Genomic DNA, 19,911 nt, shown 5'->3' on the forward strand with positions numbered 1-19,911 from the left:
ATTGGAAGGTAGCAAATGTAACCCCGCTATTCAAGAAAGGAGGGAGAGAAAACACGGAACTACAGGCCAGTTTGCCTGACATCAGTCGTTGGGAAAATGCTGGAATCCGTTGTTAAGGAAGTGGTATCAGGGCACTTAGAAAATCATAACATGATTAGGCAGAGTCAACATGGTTTTATGAAAGGGAAATCGTATTTGACAAATTTATTAGCATTTTTTGAGGATGTAACTAGCAGGGTAGATAAAGGGAAACCAGTGGATGTAGTATATTTGGATTTCCAAAAGGCATTCGATAAGACACCACATAAAAGGTTATTATATGATATAAGGGTTCATGGGGTTGGGGATAATAAAGTAACATGGATAGAGGATTGGTTAACGGACAGAAAATAGAGTAGGGATAAATGGGCCTTTTTCAGCTTGGCAGCCTGTAATTAGTGGGGTGCCGCAAGGATCAGTGTTGGGGCCTCAGCTATGTACAATCTATATTAATGACCTAGATGAAGGGACCGAGTGTAATGTATCCAATTTTGCTGACGATACAAAGCTAGGTGGGACAGTAAGCTTTGAGGAGAATGCAGAGTCTGCAAAGGGATATAGATAGACTAAGTGAGTGGGCAGTAAGGTGGCAGATAGAGTATAATGTAGGGAAATGTGAGGTTATTCACTTTGGTAGGAAGAATAAAAAAAATATTTTTTAAATGGTGAGAAACTTTCAAATGTTGGCGTTCAGAGAGATTTGGGTGTCCTCGTGCAAGAAACACAGAAAGCTAGCATGCAGGTACAGCAAGCAATAAGGAAGGCAAATGGCATGTTGACCTTTATTGCAAGGGGGTTGGAGTATAAGAGTAAGGAAGTCTTGCTACAATTGTACAGGGCCTTGGTAAGTCCACATCTGGAGTACTGTGCAGTTTTGGTCTCCTTATCTAAGGAAAGATATACTTGCCTTGGAGGCGGTGCAACGAAGGTTCACTAGATTGATTCCTGGGATGAGAGGGCTGTCCTATGATGAGAGATTGTGTAGAATGGGCCTATACTCGCTGGAGTTTAGAAGAATGAGAGGTGATCTCATTGAAACATACAAGATTCTGAAGGGGATTGACAGAGTAGATGCTGAGAGGTTGTTTCCCCTGCTGGAGTGTCTAGAACCAGGGGCAGAGTCTCAGAATAAGGGGTAGGCTATTTACCACCGAGATGAGGAGGAATTTCTTCACTGAGGGTTGTGAATCTTTGGAATTCTCTGCCCCAGAGGGCTGTGAATGCTGAGTCTTTGAGTATATTCAAGGTTGAGATAGATTTTTGGACTCTAGGGGAATCGAGGGATATGGAGATCGGGCGGGAAAGTGGAGTTGAGGTCGATGATCAGCCATGATCTTATTGAATGGCGGAGCAGGCTCGAGGGGCCGTACGGCCTACTCCTGTTCTTATGTGCTCAGGTACTGGAGTATGGGCCATTACCCACAACCTTCTGATTTGGAGATAGGAATGTTACCACTGAGCCAAGGCTGACACTATAACCAGGTGCAACCGGATTTGTCAGCTGAAGGCTGCTGGCACTGCGACTGAAGCTATTTAATAAGTCAAAGGGTTGTAAATTCAGATAAGTTACTGTTAAAGGATGGATTTCATTCTAAAAAAAATCACTGGACATCAATGAAAAGTTCCTTCTAACTACAATATGTATCTGGGCAACAGTTTCATGACATCACCATCTAATTTTTGCAGTGACTGGAGCTCAGTGATGGGTAGGATTTCTAATTAAGATGTTTCCACAAATGAAATTGTTTAATTAAAATGTTTGCATGTCAGAGTAACCTGTAATTGTATTCTTTCTGCAGAGGACGGATTACATCAATGCCAGTTTCATGGATGGTTATAAGCAAAAGAATGCCTACATTGGCACACAAGGTAAGGATTGTGCCAATCAGAGAAATTCTGCCTTTTATTTCATAGTTTTAAAGAGTTGAAATGGAGCCTTCTCTTCGCAAATTTCAGAATCAAAATGTGAGACACTCCAGATTGTTTGACCTGGAAATTAGCTAGGATAATTGTGGTGGTGATACAAGATTAATAGAGATTGTGAGATCACATCCAACCATGGCAAGTTGTGAAATTGAATTGAATCCAATTATCAAGTTGGGAGAGCTGTTCAGACTAGTCGAGGAACAGCCTGACCTATTCGTACTCTTAGAATCTTATCTATCAGCCAACAACCCAGATTCTTTCATCGCCAGCTCTGAGTACGTCCTGTCCAGCCAACAGGATAAACCCACCAGAGATGGGAGCACAGTGGTAAAGGGTCTGGGGGATTTGGCCCTGAAAGTCCTCGCATTGACTTCAGACCTCAAGAAGTCTCTCAGCTTCAGGTCAGAAAAGCTCAAGGAAAACCTCCTGCTGCTGCCATCAACTGGTGAATCAGTACTCCTCCATGTTAAAGATCACTTTGAGGAATCTCTGAGGGAAGCGAGGGTGGGGAGCTTTAATGTCCACCACCAAGAGTGGCTACTGACTGAGCTGACCTAGTTGTGACTGGGCCTGTGTCGGGTGGTGCGCGAACCAACATGAATCTACTTTAACTCGCCCTCACCGACCTACTTTCGTAGACCCGTTTGTCCATGATAACATTGGTATCATTGACTACTTCTTTTCGTATGGTACTGTAGTAGCAAAGCAAATCAAATGTCAATATCTAAGTTGGATATCCAAGCCAAAGCTTCCAGTGTAACAGCGTGGAGCGTGGATATCTTGTTAGGCTGCCTGCAAATTTCCTCTGACCACTGCACAGGTCTTATGAAAATAAAGACTCCTCTCCACATCATGAAAGAAAGAAAGGCTTGCATTTATATAGCATCTTTCAGGACCACCGGACATCCCAAAGCACTTTACAGCCAATGAAGTACTTTTGAAATGTAGTCACTGTTGTAATGTAGGAAATGTAGTATGGCACTACCATTGTAGGCCATGAACAGCAGTGGAATTGTATATCACCACAGTCTGTAGCCTCATGGCTTGGCACATCCCTCACTCTTTAATCAACATCAAGCCAGAAGATCAATCCTGGTTCATTGGGGAGTTTAGAATGGTGCGTCAGCATCAGGTATACCTTGTGGAACTACTACTACACGGCTGAAGTGTTTACATGCGTCTTCAGCCAAATGGATGATCCTACTTGGCCTCCTCCTGCAGTTCCCACCATTGTAGATACTGGAGTTCAGCCAATTCGGTTCACTCCACGTAACATTAAGAAGAGGATTATTACACTGGACACTTTGGTCCTTGACAACATCCTGGCTGCAGTGGCGAAGACCTGTGCACCAGAGCCAACTACTCTGCTACCAAACCTGTTGAAGGAAGGAATCATCAATAGCGCCATCAAGTGAACCTACTCACCAATAACCTGGTCACCACTCAGTTCAGGTTCCACCAGAACCACTTGGCTTCATATCTCATCACCGCCTTAATCCAGACGTAGACGCAAGCTGCTCTCGACGACAAGGCAGCATTCGATTAAATATGGTGCAAAGGAGCCCGAGCAAATCTAGGCTCACGGGAGAACCTTCCACTAGCTGGATTCTTACCTAACACAAAGGAAGGTGGTTGTGGTTAATGGAGGCCAGTCATCTCAACTCAGGGAAGCAAACACCTTCACCTGCTTCATCAATGACCTTCCCATCATCAAAATGTCAGGAGTGGGCAGTTTGTTGGCAATTTCATGGTGTTCAATTCACACTACTCCAATAATGAAGTCGTCCATTCCAGCCTACAGCAGGACCTGGATAACATCCAAGCTTGGGCTTACAAGTGGCAGGTAACATTCACACTACAAGTGCTAGGCAATGACCATCTTGAGCAAGAGAAATCCCAGCCATCACTCCCTGACTTTCCAACAGCATCACCGCTGTGAGACCCCACCATCAACATCTCGAGGCTCACCAACTTAACTGGACCAGCCATTTTAACACCATGGCTGCAAGAGCAGGGCTCGGTACTCTGTGGCTCACTTCCTGATGCTCGAAAGCCTCTCCAACATCTACACGACTCAAGCCAGGAGTGTGGTGGAATACGCACCACTTGGCTTGGATGGGTGCAGCTGCAACCACACTCGAAGCGTGACATCCCCCAGGACAGAGCAGTGTGCTTGACCGCCCCTTTTGCCACTGGATTCAGTGTCCGCCACCAGCACGATGTGGCTTCAGAATGTACGATCTACAGGATGCACTGCAGAAACTCACCAAGGTCACTTCAGTAGTCCCTCCACCACTGAGAAGGACAAGAGCAGCACTATTGTGGGAACACCGTTACCTTCAAATTGCAAGTGGGGGAAGAGAAACCACGAGGACATTGTTCATTAGTTTGCAGAGTGGCTAGCCCTGTGTGTGCCCCTATTCTTGTGCCAGTTAAGTCCTATACCTGAATGCTGCTAGTTAGATCTTTTCACTGTTCAACTTCCACCAGTAGCCCTCTTATCACAGCTGGGGGAACAGGGTTACTTGACTTCTTGTCTTGCTGTTTTTCAGTTTGGTTGTTTTGTAGCCATTTTAGCCTCCAGCCTTTTGAAATTAGTGAATTAAACGATGCCTTGATGTCCGTATTCGATATTCCCAGTGACCATTTTCCTAAATGTGTTTTGGTTGAATCAAACTTTTCCGGCCACGTTCTCAAACTTAATGAATCTTGTCGGCCTTTCCGGCTACAGACTGTCAGAACTTGTATCTTTATTGCCCCATCAGTTTGACTTCACTCATACACATTATTTTGCACAGAAAGGAAATTCCAGAGTTAGCTTACCAGCACTGTTGAGGATGCATGCACTACTGGTTAAAGAGAAAATAGCAGCATACTAAGTCTTGGTTCTGAACTGATTCAGAGTTTTGGTTGTGGGAGCCCGTGTCCCACCTTGTTTCGTTGAGGTTAGAGCATTGACCTTATCTTTGACTTATAAATCCATTGCCGCCTTCACAGTCCCACCTCCTCAGTCCATTCTTTGATGCATCAGCATCAACTAGTGTTTGAACCGTCTTGGTTTCTTGCCGCATCTGTTGCAAGATCTTAAATCGTTGAGCTGTACCCCTCCTGGGTATCGATGTTTCTTCATACCTTCTCCTCATTCCCCCGTGAAACTGAGCATCGCACAAAAAACCTGTCTACAAGGACCAGCAGTAATGCTGGTAACCAGGTACTAGCAGAGTAAGGCTTGTATATTTTTACGTTGGGCATGTATCATTTTCCTAGCCTTCCTCTCCGGTTAGATCTCGTGTCAGATGGGACAGTGTCTGCTTGATCATGTTCTTCAGATCAACAGGGGATGCTGAGGGCCCTCTACCTTCAGTGGTAGCATCTTTTCTAGTCTTCAGAGCAATCTACCACCCTTAATCCATATAACAGAACATAGAAGGCATCTGTTACTATGGAGTTAGGGCAACCATTTTGACTTGCATTGATTCATTTTTGGCTCCAATCACTGCTATACCATAAAATCATTGAATAATAGAGCACAGAAAGAGGCCATTTGGCCCATCGAGTCTGCGCCGGCTCTTTCGAAGAGCAATCCAGCTAGATCCAATTCCCCGCTCTTTCCCCATATCCCTGCAAATTTTTCTCTGAAGTATTTATCCAATTCCCATTTGAAGGCTACTATTTCTGTTTCCACCCTATCAGGCAGTGCATTACAAATCCTAACCACTCGATGCATAAAAAAGTTTTTCCTCATGTCACCTCTTGTTCTTTTGCCAATCACCTTAAATCTGTGCCCTCTGGTTATCGAACCTTCAGGCTTTGGAAACGGTTACTCTTTATTTACTCTCCCTAAACCCTTCATGATTTTAAACACCTCTACCAAATCTCCTCTTAGCCTTCTCTGCTCTGAGGAGAACAACCCCAGCTTCTCCAGTCTATCTACGTAACTGTAATCCCTCATCCCTGAACCCATTCTAGTAAATCTCATCTGTACCCTACCAAAGCCTTCGCGTCCTTCCTAAAGTGTGGTGCCCAGAATTGGACACAACACTCCAGCCCCTCACCCTGGCTGCTGTAGCCATCAGGCCCACCGTCTGAATGCTGAATGTGTGGGTGCTACTTGAGCCGCACTGTAGGACCCACAAAGTTTTTTTTAAATTTGTTTATGGGATGTGGGCGTCGTTGGCCAGGCCAGCATTTATTGCCCATCCCTAAATGCCCTTGAGAAGGTGGTGGTGAGCCGCCGCCTTGAACCACTGCAGTCCGTGTGGTGAAGGTACTCCCACAGTGCTGTTAGGGAGGGAGTTCCAGGATTTTGACCCAGCGACGATGAAGGATCAGCAATATACATCTAAGTCAGGATGGTGTGTGACTTGGAGGGGAACTTGGAGGTGGTGGTGTTCCCATGCACCTGCTGCCCTTGTTCTTCTAGGTGGAAGAGGTTGCGGGTTTGGGAGGTGCTGCCGAAGAAGCCTAAGCGCGTTGCTGCAGTGCATCTTGTAGATGATACTCACTGCAGCCACGGTACGCCGGTGGTGGAGGGATTGAATGTTTAAGGTGGTGGATGGGGTGCCAATCAAGCGGGCGGCTTTGTCCTGGATGGTGTCGAGCTTCTTGAGTGTTGTTGGAGCGGCACTCATCCAGGCATGTGGAGAGTATCCGTAATTAAGCTGCACTTGATTCAGCAGCACAAAGTTTGTTAAGTAGATACTACATTATAGATAAGACTTGGTCCATGTGATGATCTGGACTGCTTTTGATCACCTGAGGGGATGATGGAGGAATTTTTGAATATTTTTCCCCCCCTTGGCCCTGGATTTTTTGCCTCTCCCAGGAGATGACAAGGCTGCAGGGCAGCGGAGGGTGGGGGGAGCAGAGTGTCTAGTCATGATGCTCCGGGAGCTTCGAACAGGCCGCTGTTCTTCAGTTGTAAAATCCATCATACTACAGGAAACTTTCGTTTAACCAGAGGTTAAAAGTCCGGAAAGCTCTATCTACCGGCAAAATTCAGGAGCCGTTTTCTATAAGTTTTTTACTTCTCGTTGCTTTTGTTTTCCCAGTCAGGCTCTGCAAGGTCTGTAGCTAAGCAACAGCTTCAGCTAGAGATGCTTGCAGCTGCAGCCGACTGTTTTGAAGCTGTTGCTAAGCAACAGGGTTTGTTGATTCACACGGAGCTGAAAAGCTCTGTATGTTTCAACATTAGAGCTGGTTTATACGGCAATTTTGATGGTACGGCACCAGCTCGGTCCTGTCAGTGCCGGATACCAGAAAGTTTCCTGTATTTGCTTTCATTTTAAATTCATGCCCTTTTATTTCCTACCATAGGACCTTTAGAAAAGACGTACAATGATTTCTGGAGAATGGTATGGGAACAACATGTCCTGGTTATTGTCATGACTACAAGGTAAGTGGAACTGCTTCAGTGAGAAATAATGCATTTAACGCAACCCATAATCGTCTTGGCTTGTGCGGTTCTGAAGCTTTAACTTCTTGGCTCCAAGCAATGTGGCTGTTTTAGCTGTATATGGTGTATCCTAAAGATCACATTTGCTTTTGCTTAATGCTAAAAGCAAAACTAGTTTAAACTGGTCACATAAATAAATCATTACTCTTTGTTTGAAAGTAACTGTTTTGTTCTTTGGGGCAGTTCCTTGCCGTGAGTATTCTGAATGGAATTTAATCTGGTCACTGGTCTTGCTCTTAATGCATGTGGGCAGATAGAGCAAGAGGGAAAGAAAGGTGTGCTTAGATAGGCATTGCACATTTAAAAAGTTAACACTTAATGGAACAAAATAGTATTTTTTTAAACTGTGTATTTTTTAATTGCGATTGACCTTGGTTTTTGGAGCCGTAACAAAATATTTGTTTATACAGTACCTGAGTGTACCACAGGTGCTACTGTTCCGCCCTACACGGTGTTTCCTCCCTGGATCCCCTATAGTTTACAAGAGCAGTTTGTTGAGATCTTGTCCAGGGGTTGTGGTGAACATAAGAACATAAGAAATAGGAGCAGGAGTAGGCCAATCGGCCCCTCGAGCCTGCTCCGCCATTCAATAAGATCATGGCTGATCTGATCCTAACCGCCAATCTACTATCACAGAACCATCTCCTGAATCTAACAGAATTAGACACACGAAATAGGAGCAGGATCAGGCTACACGTTGGTGCTGCCTGCTACGTAATGAGGGTGCAGTCCCTGAGCCTAGGATGCTGGTCTTGGCTGTGCCCAACACTACGGAGCTTGCACTCTTGCTGTTCCCAGTTTGCTGAGCTTGGGGTCATTTGTAATGTGTAATTCAGAGCTGATAGGAATGTTTCCTGCTGCTCTGCCATCCCTTCAGAAGGATAATTTAAAGAATAATAGTGTGGCCCCGTGAGATTAATAGTGTGACCCCGCGAGATTAATAGTGTGACCCCGTGAGATTAATACTGTGAGATTAACAGCGTGGCCCCGTGAGATTAATACCGTGAGATTAACAGTGTGGCCCCGTGAGATTAACAGTGTGGCCCCGTGAGATTAACAGTGTGGCCCCGTGAGATTAACAGTGTGGCCCCGTGAGATTAACAGTGTGGCCCCGTGAGATTAACAGTGTGGCCCCGTGAGATTAACAGTGTGGCCCCGTGAGATTAACAGTGTGGCCCCGTGAGATTAACAGTGTGGCCCCGTGAGATTAACAGTGTGGCCCCGTGAGATTAACAGTGTGGCCCCGTGAGATTAACAGTGTGGCCCCGTGAGATTAACAGTGTGGCCCCGTGAGATTAACAGTGTGGCCCCGTGAGATTAACAGTGTGGCCCCGTGAGATTAACAGTGTGGCCCCGTGAGATTAACAGTGTGGCCCCGTGAGATTAACAGTGTGGCCCCGTGAGATTAACAGTGTGGCCCCGTGAGATTAACAGTGTGGCCCCGTGAGATTAACAGTGTGGCCCCGTGAGATTAACAGTGTGGCCCCGTGAGATTAACAGTGTGGCCCCGTGAGATTAACAGTGTGGCCCCGTGAGATTAACAGTGTGGCCCCGTGAGATTAACAGTGTGGCCCCGTGAGATTAACAGTGTGGCCCCGTGAGATTAACAGTGTGGCCCCGTGAGATTAACAGTGTGGCCCCGTGAGATTAACAGTGTGGCCCCGTGAGATTAACAGTGTGGCCCCGTGAGATTAACAGTGTGGCCCCGTGAGATTAACAGTGTGGCCCCGTGAGATTAACAGTGTGGCCCCGTGAGATTAACAGTGTGGCCCCGTGAGATTAACAGTGTGGCCCCGTGAGATTAACAGTGTGGCCCCGTGAGATTAACAGTGTGGCCCCGTGAGATTAACAGTGTGGCCCCGTGAGATTAACAGTGTGGCCCCGTGAGATTAACAGTGTGGCCCCGTGAGATTAACAGTGTGGCCCCGTGAGATTAACAGTGTGGCCCCGTGAGATTAACAGTGTGGCCCCGTGAGATTAACAGTGTGGCCCCGTGAGATTAACAGTGTGGCCCCGTGAGATTAACAGTGTGGCCCCGTGAGATTAACAGTGTGGCCCCGTGAGATTAACAGTGTGGCCCCGTGAGATTAACAGTGTGGCCCCGTGAGATTAACAGTGTGGCCCCGTGAGATTAACCGTGTGATCCCCTGTGTCCTTTGTCCATCCAGGGATTTGCAGGTTTCTCCCCTGATGAAATACTTTCATTTGGCATCCCAGCTATAGATTTTCATTCTCCAATGGTGCCTTTTGTTTGCCTCTGCCCCTCGGGAGTGCCCCCCTACGTTGATGGTGGGTGTACTTCTCCACTGTTATGCCACTCCTGTTGCTCCCTGTGTCAAGACTTCTTCATTGCCTGACTCATCAAGTCACTCGTCAGACTTGGGCTTAATGCGGTTGCTGAGTGCTTCTCGTGTCTTTCTTCTTTGGAGTCTGGGACATAAAAGAAGTTTTACTTTGTCAGGACGCCCAGCTTCATTGTACAGGATACAGCGGCTCTCTTGCAGTTCTCTGGGCTGACCTTGTTACAATTCTTCCAAGTCATATATATGCGCAAGATATTGCAACTTCACTTAGTTTCCCACAGGAGCTGCGCCCTCGTCTGTGCTTTGTAGGTGAAATGCCACCTCGATCCTCGATTGCAGAGTTGTAGGAGTGAAGAATCCCTCAATTACATCGATCCAAAGCTTGACGTTGACTTGCTTTGTTTTTGTTTATGCAGCAAATGTGTTCCATAAGCCGATCCTGTCGCTTGTCACCTCAAAGCCCCTTTGGGGAAAATCAGCACGTCAACAACTGGCACATGCAGTGCTTCATTGGCCCCATCAACCTATATTACAACAATGATTACGCTTCAGAAATACTTATATGGCTGTGAAGCACTTTGGGACACCCTAGGGTTGTGAAATGTGCTGTATAAATGCATTTCTTGTATTTGAAGACAAACCAGCAACTCCATTTGAGAGAGAAAAACACTGTTGCCTTCTTCTCACACTCTCCGTCCATCTTCAGGAGTTTTATTGAATGCGATATCAAAACCACACGTCCTGCAAGCAGAAAATGGCCTCTGGTGCAAATTATCAATGCTCCGATAGGGTTGTCTTCACAAAGAGGATGTGATCAGAGGTTTGACTGCATCCTCGGCCCTCACCTTGAGTCCCACTGCACTGATCCACAATTAAGTGTTGACGTGTTACATAAAGTTGCCGTATCTCCTGCTAGTTATTCAGCTGAAGCCAGCACTGACGTCCATCTGAAACTCAAACTTGCATTCCTTAGGTGTTAAGCTCAAGGCACCCAGGATCCACAATATAAAACCTAAACTTAATCTTGGCCAGGAGACAGAGAAGCAATTAAACAGGATATTTTGAATTTTGACAAGCTTTTCAAATGTCCTGAATTATATCACTACCTTTATCCATTGAACAGTCATGATTTGAACAGGTAATGTGAGGAGAACAATCGACCTCTGTCATCAGTCCGAGCATTGGGAAGGGACTAAGTTAGTTAGTTGATCGCGGTGGGATGGCAGTAGTGGCCACTATACTTCGCTCCTGGGCGATGAAGGAGAAAATGGGGCACGAGTCCTGACGTAATAAAACTCACTATGCACTTGGTTTGAGTATAAAGCAAGGCTTTAATCAACTTGTTTCAAAACATGGAGGTCTAGTTATCTTTCACTAGTTCCTGTTTACAAAATGTCCTGGGCAAGCTGGGCCCACGCCCGAGTATTTATACTCCTTGGACGGCGCCACCAGCTGGCCATCCAGTGTTATTTCATGAGTCTTTCTTCATGGATCATAAGATTCATAACAAGTCCCATTCATGATTGCTATCAAGTGATCTGGTGAGGAGTGGCAGGATCTGCACTGATGCCACACTTGATCTCTTTACGCTCATTGTCTAGGTCTGCAGGAAATAACGGAACACTGAAGAGTGAACAGTACCAAACAAGGCCTTTAAACATCTCAGCATGAATCGGTCATTACAGGGCAGCGGAGGCGATTTAAAATGCATTCCCGATTTTAATCGCCGTTTGGTAGAATTGAAATCTGCAGTTGCTGGAGGGACTTGGTATAGTGAAGTCTGTCCCCTTGTTTCCTCTCCCTCTGCTGGATTGGGTTGGTGTGGCAGAGTCTGTCCCCGTGTTTCCCCTCCCTTTGCCGGATGGGTTAATGTGGCAGAGTCTATCCCTTTGTTGCCTGCCCCTCTGCTGGAGGTGGCCAGTATAGTGGTCAGTCCCCTGGCTGAATGCCCCCTTTGCTGGAGTTGGTATGGAACAGTTATTTTGTTGCCCCGTCCCGCTCTGATATCACCTTGGTCTGGTATAACTGGTTGCTGGAAGGTGCATATCCATGTTGGTTGACATTGTATCTTTGCTTTCCCTGTGTGGATCCACCTTTCCCTCCACCGAGGGACCAGCTGAGAATTGGCTCCATGTGGGAACTTACAGCAGGGAACCCAATACCCTGACATGGCCTAGTGCATGGGAACAGGTTCTGTGTTTGGAAGTTTCCTCCTTAATTCAGTGGCTCTGACGTGTTTTGGGATGTCCTAAGAATGGAAGAGTCACTAATAATAAGCTTTTTCTTTCTTTCTGTTGGCCTGTATTCTGTACTGTTGCCTGCATTTTATGTTTTCTAATGGTGTGTTTTACTGCTTTAGAATTGACGAGAGTGGCAGGAAAAAATGTGGTCAGTACTGGCCTCTGGACCAGAACATTCAGGGGAACTATGGACTTATTGGTGTCAAAAGCCTGGCAGTAGAAAGCTTTAAGCATTATAACAAAACAACACTAGAGATTCAGAATGTAGAGGTAAGGGATCATTACTTTCTGCTGTGCGCCTGTTTAAAAACGTTAATTGAACAGTTGACTGGGTTGGTGATTGAGCGCTTGTTGATTACTCAAGCCCCAGTGCTGCCGATCAGTCAAATGTGCTAGCTTTCGTTGGATCTGCTTTAATCCTTGTTCCCTTCCCTTTGGTAGAGGTGAGTAAGAACTGACTCAGCCAGCTTGATCGCGCCCAGTTTATACAGTGCTTCCTTGGCACTCACGGAAAGGATTGGTGGCGGACATTCAGTCTTAAAGCAGAAAATCTTGCCCTTATAGCTGCAATTTTAGCAAGAGGAGATTTGCCTTGGTTTCATGTAGGCATGTTTAGTTATTTAGGCTGTTATTTACCATTTCTCTGGTACAGTGCTAACATTTATTGCCATGAATCATTGTTACAACTTTTCCTTTAATTGTCTTTGCTGGTTTCCTCCAGAGTTCTTGATGGGAGTGTGTGTGTATGGATGTATATCTGGTATTTAAAAAAAAATCATTATTAGGATGTGGGTGTCGCTGGCAAGGCCAGCATTTATTGCCCATCCCTAATTGTCCTCGAGAAGGTGCGGGTGAGTCTCCTTCCTGAACGGCTGCAGTCCGTGTGGTGAAGGTGCTCCCGCAGTGCTGTTAGAGAGGGAGTTCCAGGATTTTGACCCAGTGGCGATGAAGGAATGTCCCAAGTCAGGATGGTGTGCGACTTGGAGGTGGCGGTGTTCCCATGAGCCTGCTGCCCTTGTCCTTCTAGGTGGTGTAGGTTTGGAAGAAGCTGTCTCTGATATTCCGCCTGGATGCTGGAAGGGGAGGAGGACGAACGGCTGCAAAGGTGGCCATTGAGGACTTGCTGTAGTGAAAAGTTGGCACTGGTCTTTCAGCCCAGATGATCAGTACTGCTGGATCTCCATTGTTCTGAAAGCAGAGTCTTTTCTGCTGTAAAATGGTGTGCAGGATTGATGTTTAAGTGTGCCAGTGGTCCTGAGATCCCCTATCACAACGCTGGCTTTGCTCCTGTGATGGCTCAGCAGATAAGTACGCTGCTGATTATGGAACTGAGCCAGGAAGCTTCCAAATCCCTGGTCTGCTGAGTCATAGAAAAATAGGCGCAGGAGTAGGCCCTTCGAGCCTGCTCCTCCATTCAATATGATCATGGCTGATCCTCTACCTCAATACCATATTCCCGCTCTCTCCCCACCCCCCTTGACACCCTTTGTGTCTAGAAATCTATCTATCTCCTTCTTAAATATGTTCAGTGACTTGGCCTCCACAGCCTTCTGTGGTAGAGAATTCCACAGGTTCACCACCCTCTGAGTGAAGAAATTTCTCCTCATCTCAGTCCAAAATGTCCTACCCCGTATCCTGAGACACTGACCCCTCGTTCTAGACCCCTCAGCCAGGGAAAACATCCTCCCTGCATCCAGTTTGTCTAGCCCTATCAGAATTTTATACGTTTCAATGAGATCCCCTCTCATTCTTCTAAACTCTATTGAATACAGGCCTAGTCGACCCAATCTCTCCTCGTACGACAGTCCTGCCATCCCAGGAATCAGTCTGGTGAACCTTCGCTGCACTCCCTCTATGGCAAGTATATCCTTTCTTGGGTAAGGAGACCAAAACTGCACACAGTACTCCAGGTGTGGTCTCACCAAGGCCCTGTATAACTGTAGTAAGACATCCTTGCTCCTGTACTCAAATCCTCTTGCAATGAAGGCCAACATACCATTTGCCTTCCTAACTGCTTGTTGCACCTGCATGTTTGCTTTCAGTGACTGGTGTACAAGGACACCCAGGTCCCTTTGTACATCAGCATTTCCCAATCTAGCACTATTTAAATAAAACTCTACCTTTCTGTTTTTCCTACCGAAGTGGATAACTTCACATTTATCCACGTTATACTGCATCAGCCATGTATTTACCCACTCACTCAACTTGTCTAAATCGCCTTGAAGCCTCTTTGCATCCTCCTCACAACTCACAATCCCACCTAGTTTCGTGTCGTCAGCAAACTTGGAAATATTACATTTGGTTCCCTCATCCAAATCATTGATATATATTGTGAATAGCTGGGGCCCAAGCACTGATCCCTGCGGTACCCCACTAGTCACCGCCTGCCACCCCGAAAATGACCCATTTATTCCTACTCTCTGTTTCCTGTCTGTTAACCAATTTTCAATCCATGCCAGTATATTACCCCCAATCCCATGTGCTTTAATTTTGCACACTAACCTCTTATGTGGGACTTTATCAAAGGCCTTCTGAAAATCCAAATATACCACATCCACTGGTTCTCCCTTATCTATTCTACCAGTTACATCCTCAAAAAACTCCAGTAGGTTTGTCAAACACGATTTCCCTTTCATAAATCCATGTTGACTTTGTCTAATCCCATTGCTATTTTCTAAGTGTCCTGTTATCACATCCTTTGTAATAGACTCTAGCATTTTCCCTACTACTGATGTTAGACTAACTGGTCTGTAGTTCCCTGTTTTCTCTCTCCCTCCTTTTTTAAATAGTGGGGTTACATTTGCCACCCTCCAATCTGCAGGAACTGTTCCATAATCTATAGAATTTTGGAAGATGACAACCAATGCATCCACTATTTCCATGGCTACCTCTTTTAATACTCTGGAATGCAGATTATCAGGCCCTGAGGATTTATCGGCTTTCAGTCCCATTCATATCTCCAGCACTTTTTTTTACTAATACTAATTTCCTTTAATTCCTCCTTCTCACTCGACCCTTGGTTCCCTAGCATTTCTGGGAAGTTATTTGTGCCTCTCCCGTGAAGAACCAAAGTATTTGTTTAATTACTCTGCCATTTCCTTGTTCCCCATTATAAATTCTCCTGTTTCTGACTGTCTTCACTAATCTTTTTCTTTTTACAATCCTCTTTTATGTTCCTTGCAAGTTTACTCTCATACTCTATTTTTCCCCTCTTAATCAATTTCTTGGTCCTTTTTTGCTGAACTCTAAACTGCTCCCAATCCTCAGGCTTGCTACTTTTTCTGGCAACTTTATATAACTCCACTTTGGATCTAATACTATCCTTAATTTCTTTTGTTAGCCATGGTTGGGCAGCTTTTCCTTTTGTGTTTTTGCGCCAGAAAGGAATGTATAACTGTTGCAATTCATGCGTTCGTTCCTTAAATGTTAGCCATTGCCTATCCACCATCATGCCTTTTAATGAAGCTCCCCAATCTATCATAGCCAACTCACTCCTCATACCTTCGTAGTTTCCTTTGTTTAGATTTAGGACCCTAGTTTCGGATTGGACTTCTTCACTTTCCATCTTAATGAAGAATTCTATCATGTTATGGTCACTCTTCCCTAAAGGACCCCTTACAACAAGATTATTAATTAACCCCTTCTCATTGCACAATACCCAATCTAGCATAGCCTGTTCCCTAGTTAGCTCCTCAACGTACTGGTCTAAAAAAACATCTCATACACACTCCAGGAATTCATCCTCCACAGAATTATTGCTAATTTGGTTTGGCCAGTCTATATGTAGATTAAAGTCACCCATGATTACTGTAGTACCCTTGTTACATGCATCTCTAATTTCCTGTTTGATGCCATCCCCTACATTACCACTACTGTTTGGAGGCCTGTAGACAACTCCCACCAATGTTTTCTGCCCCTTGGTGCTTCTTAGCTCCACCCAGACTGATTCTACATCTTGATTTTCTGAGCCAATATCCTTTCTCACTATTGCTCTGATTTCATCCTTTACTAACAAGGCCATCCCACCGCCTTTTCCTTTTCGCCTGTCCTTCCTAAATATTCTTGGATATTCAGTTCCCAGCCTTGGTCACCCTGCAGCCATGTCTCCGTAATCGCAATTATATCGTATCCGTTTACATCTATTTGTGCTGTTAATTCGTCTACCTTACTACAAATGCTTTGTGCATTCAGGTACAGTGCCTTTAGATTTGTCTTTTTAACATTTTTAGACATCTTAACATTTTTTTGTGCTATGGCCCTATTTGTCTTATTACCATTTTTTCTTACCCGGACCCTATTTGTTCGTGCACTCCTTTGTTTGTACGCTCTGTCCCTTCCTGACACAATCTGATTATCCTTACCCCAATCCCTTTCCTGCACTGCTTCCTTGTCTTTTCTCTTTAGCATTCTAGATTTCTCTCCACTGGGACACCTGCCCCCCCCTTATTTAGTTTAGGGTCAGCTGGTCGCCAGCTGAGAGGCACTCAGGGTCCTACAGGACCCCAAGAGATGGGAAGTGTGAAAAGTGGCCACGGTTCCCCCTCCTGATCGCCACCCAGTGACCCCTAGTGGGAAGTGGGGATCGGATTGAGTGGTGTGAATAGCCGACCAGCGGCGACTGCCCTGTCGAGCACAGAACGAGTGGCACCATGAGGTCAGGTGAGAGAGAGAGAGAAGCTGGTACCTGTCACACTGTACCGTAGCAGTCCTCGCCCGAGAGAAGGGGAGGAATGGATCTGCCACAGTCCCCATGGGTACAATCCAATATGATTTAAAACAGATACAAAGGGACTATGGGGATAGTGCGGGAAAGTGGAGTTAATGTAGATCAGCCATGAATTATTGAATGGCGGCGCAGGCTCGAGGGTCCACACTCCTCTCCTGCTCCGACTTGTCCTTATGACTACAGGCAGCTCCAGGGAGGTATTTGTGCAACCACAGCTGATTGAAGCGAACCCACGAAGAGCGTCCTTTAGATCCCAGTGTTTGACTGGTGATTAAATCGTGCATTGAATGCAGCAATCCCAGCGTGAACTGTCTGTCGGGTTGTGCTGGTCGGTGCGGCTCATTCAGCAAACTCGTAAAATGACAACAAAAAAAAACACGATTTGGGGAAATTGAGTTGTGAGTGAGGAGTTGCTGTAAAAAGAGCCCTTGGCTTAGTTTCTACTGTTTGAACCGCCAGCATGCTGGACTGTTCAGCTCCCAGACTTGTTTTCCCACCACGCCACCCGTCCCCCATCTCCTGCTGGATGTTGCCCCCTGGCTGCCAGTCGCTCTGCTTCCTTGCCCAGCGACCATTCACCATGTGTGAGCCACCGAGTGCCAGCAGTCTATTCAACAGTGTAGATTGTTGCTCTTAAGCCTGATCCTGTCTTCTCCCAACGTTACCTACACGTGGACTTCAGACATTGTCATACGCGTACTGCTGCCCTGGCTAATATTGACTGACTGACACACTGGCTAGGGGTCGAGCTTGCAACCTTCCTGGTCTGCATGCCTCAATACCGAGCGGTACAGCTCCTAACCGAGCAACTGAAGGGTTTTTTAGTCGAACTTTACAACTTATGACTTCTCTTGTGTCAGCTTGGCTAGTGGTAGCACTCTCGCTTCTTCCGTTGACAGGTTTTAGGTTCAAGCCACATTCAATGATGATCACAGAATCAAGGAATGTAGGAACAGAAAGTGGGCCATTCAGCCCCTCGAGCCTGTTCGGCCATTCAGTTGATCTCTACCTTGACCTCATTTACCCGCCTTTGCTCCATATCCCTTGATACCCTTACCCAACAGAAATCAGTCATGACATTTCAATTGGCCCCCAGCATCTACAGCCTTTTGGGGGAGAGAGTTCCAGATTTTGTGCTTCCTTATTTCCCTCCTAACTGGCCTGGCTCTAATTTGTCGGACGGATTCAAGATGGCGACCGAGGCGGTCCGGAGCTAAGCACTCTCCTGCTTTGGACGGCCCGCGCCGCCTGCTCCCGATGCCGGAGCGATGTGTTCGGCGAGTCGGGCGGAGGCAGCGCAGTAGTGGGAAGCGGCAGCAGCAGCCACGAAGACCCGCTTCAGCACGTCGCCCGGCAGCTCCTCGTCGTGAATTTCTGTTTCGGACTAGGAGGAGGGGAGCCGGGCATGGCGGTTGGAGGCCGGACGTGAGCGTGAGAGGCAGGCCCCGGGCCGTTGCAAATTTGAACCGGCGACAGTGCGGGAAGCTCGCAGTTCGAGGGGAAGGAGGGAGAGCCGGGCATGGAGACCTGAGGCCAGACGGTGAGCGTGAGAAGAAGGACACCATATTGTGGAGCCGGCAACAGGGAGGAGGAGGAGTCCGCGGAGACGGAGCGGCTGATGGACATCGCGTTCCCACTGCCATTGGACGCAATTGAATTGACTTTTACTGAACATGGCGCTGTAGAATAGCGACGTGTCTCTGTGAGCTCCCACAGCCTATTGTGGAAGTGATCGGGGAGTAAAAACATTCCATTGTAGTAATACATATGGCAAATAAAATTGATTTGATTTGATTTAAAGGTCCTGCCCCCTTGTTTTGGATTCCCCCATCAGAGGAAATAGCTTCTCTCTCTCTCTCTACCCTATCGAATCCTTTTTATTATTTTAAACAGCTGGATTAGATTACCCCTCAAACTTCTAAACTCAAGGGAATAATAAAAACCATGTTTATGCAACCTGACCTCATAATTTAACCTTTTAGCCCCGGTATTCTGGCGAATCTGTGCTGCACCCACTCCAAGGCCAATATATCCTTCTTGAGGTGCCAATTTACAGATGAGATGTTAAACCGCTGCCCCATGGGCCTGTTCTGGTTGGATGTAAAAGATCCCAGGGCTCTATTTGAAGAGGAGTAGAGGAGTTTCCCTGTGCCCTGGTAAATATTTGTCCCTCAACCAATACTACCGAAAACAGATTATCTGGTCGTTTATCTTTTTGCTGTTTGTGGGGCCTTGCTGTGCGTAAATTGTCCGCCACGTTTGCTTACATAATTTTTTGGGGGGGAAAGTAAGGGAAAGAAAGATTTGCAGTTATATACAGGAAACTTTTTTTTATCCGGCACGGACGGGACTGACGTGGTGCCGGTTCATCAAAAATTCCGTATAACCGAACGCTATAGTAAAAGATACGGAGCTGAGAGCTCCGTATAAAGCAACAAACCCTGTTGCGCTTCAGAACAATGGCCACAAGTTGCAAGCGTCTCTCTAGCTTAGCAACAGCTGCAGCCACACCCTTGCACAGCAACAAATGGAGGAAGGCAAGTAATAAAAGTTACCTGAACCTACTCCTGAATTTTGCCAGTTAACCGAGATTTCTGGTTATTTAGGTGCCGGTAAATCGAAAGTTTCCTGTAGCACCTTTCACAACCTCCCAAAGTGCTTTGCAGCAGTTAAGTACTTTTGAAGCATAGTCACTGTTGTAATGTACGAAACGCTGCTGCCAATTTGTGCACAGCAAGCTCCCACAAACAGCAATATGATCATGATCTGTTTTAGTGATATGATTGAAGGATAAATATTGGCCTGGACACTGGGGAAAACTCCCTTGCTCCTCTTCACAATACTGCCATGGGTTCTTTTATGTTGAGAGGGCAGACGGGGCCTCGGTTTACCGTCTCACCCGGAAGATGGCACCTCCGACAGGGCAGCACTCCCTCGAGGTGTCGGCCAAGATTTTGTGCTCGTCTGTGGAGTGGAACTTCGACCCACAACCTTCTGACTTCGGCGAGTGTGTTACCACTGAACCACGGCTGAAGCCTAATTCATTGACTGAGTAGCATTGGGACGTGCTGAGGTCACAGCGTACTACAGGAAACGTTTTTTTATCCAGGACCGGCGTGGTGCCGGTTGATCAAAAAGTCCGGATTACAAAGAGGTATATTTACCAAGGTACAAGAGCCCCGTACACTGCCACAGGTGCAGGAGCCCCGGTTACACGGCCAC

General features: G+C 46.3%; 1 protein-coding gene across 1 annotated transcript in view; it reads left to right on the forward strand.

Moving 5' to 3' along the window:
• Positions 1-19,911, forward strand: part of ptpn9a (protein tyrosine phosphatase non-receptor type 9a) — an 85,529-nt gene that overhangs the window by 46,781 nt on the left and 18,837 nt on the right. The window contains exons 6-8 of the mRNA XM_085972153.1: positions 1,839-1,908; positions 7,282-7,360; positions 12,083-12,233. Of these exons, the coding sequence (XP_085828279.1) occupies positions 1,839-1,908; positions 7,282-7,360; positions 12,083-12,233 (300 nt within the window). The remainder of the gene's footprint in view (positions 1-1,838; positions 1,909-7,281; positions 7,361-12,082; positions 12,234-19,911) is intronic.

The sequence above is a fragment of the Somniosus microcephalus genome, chromosome 32 (assembly GCF_052327205.1).
Source record: "Somniosus microcephalus isolate GS21.2 chromosome 32, FLI_Smic_1.0, whole genome shotgun sequence".
In the NCBI taxonomy this organism is placed as follows: domain Eukaryota; kingdom Metazoa; phylum Chordata; class Chondrichthyes; order Squaliformes; family Somniosidae; genus Somniosus; species Somniosus microcephalus.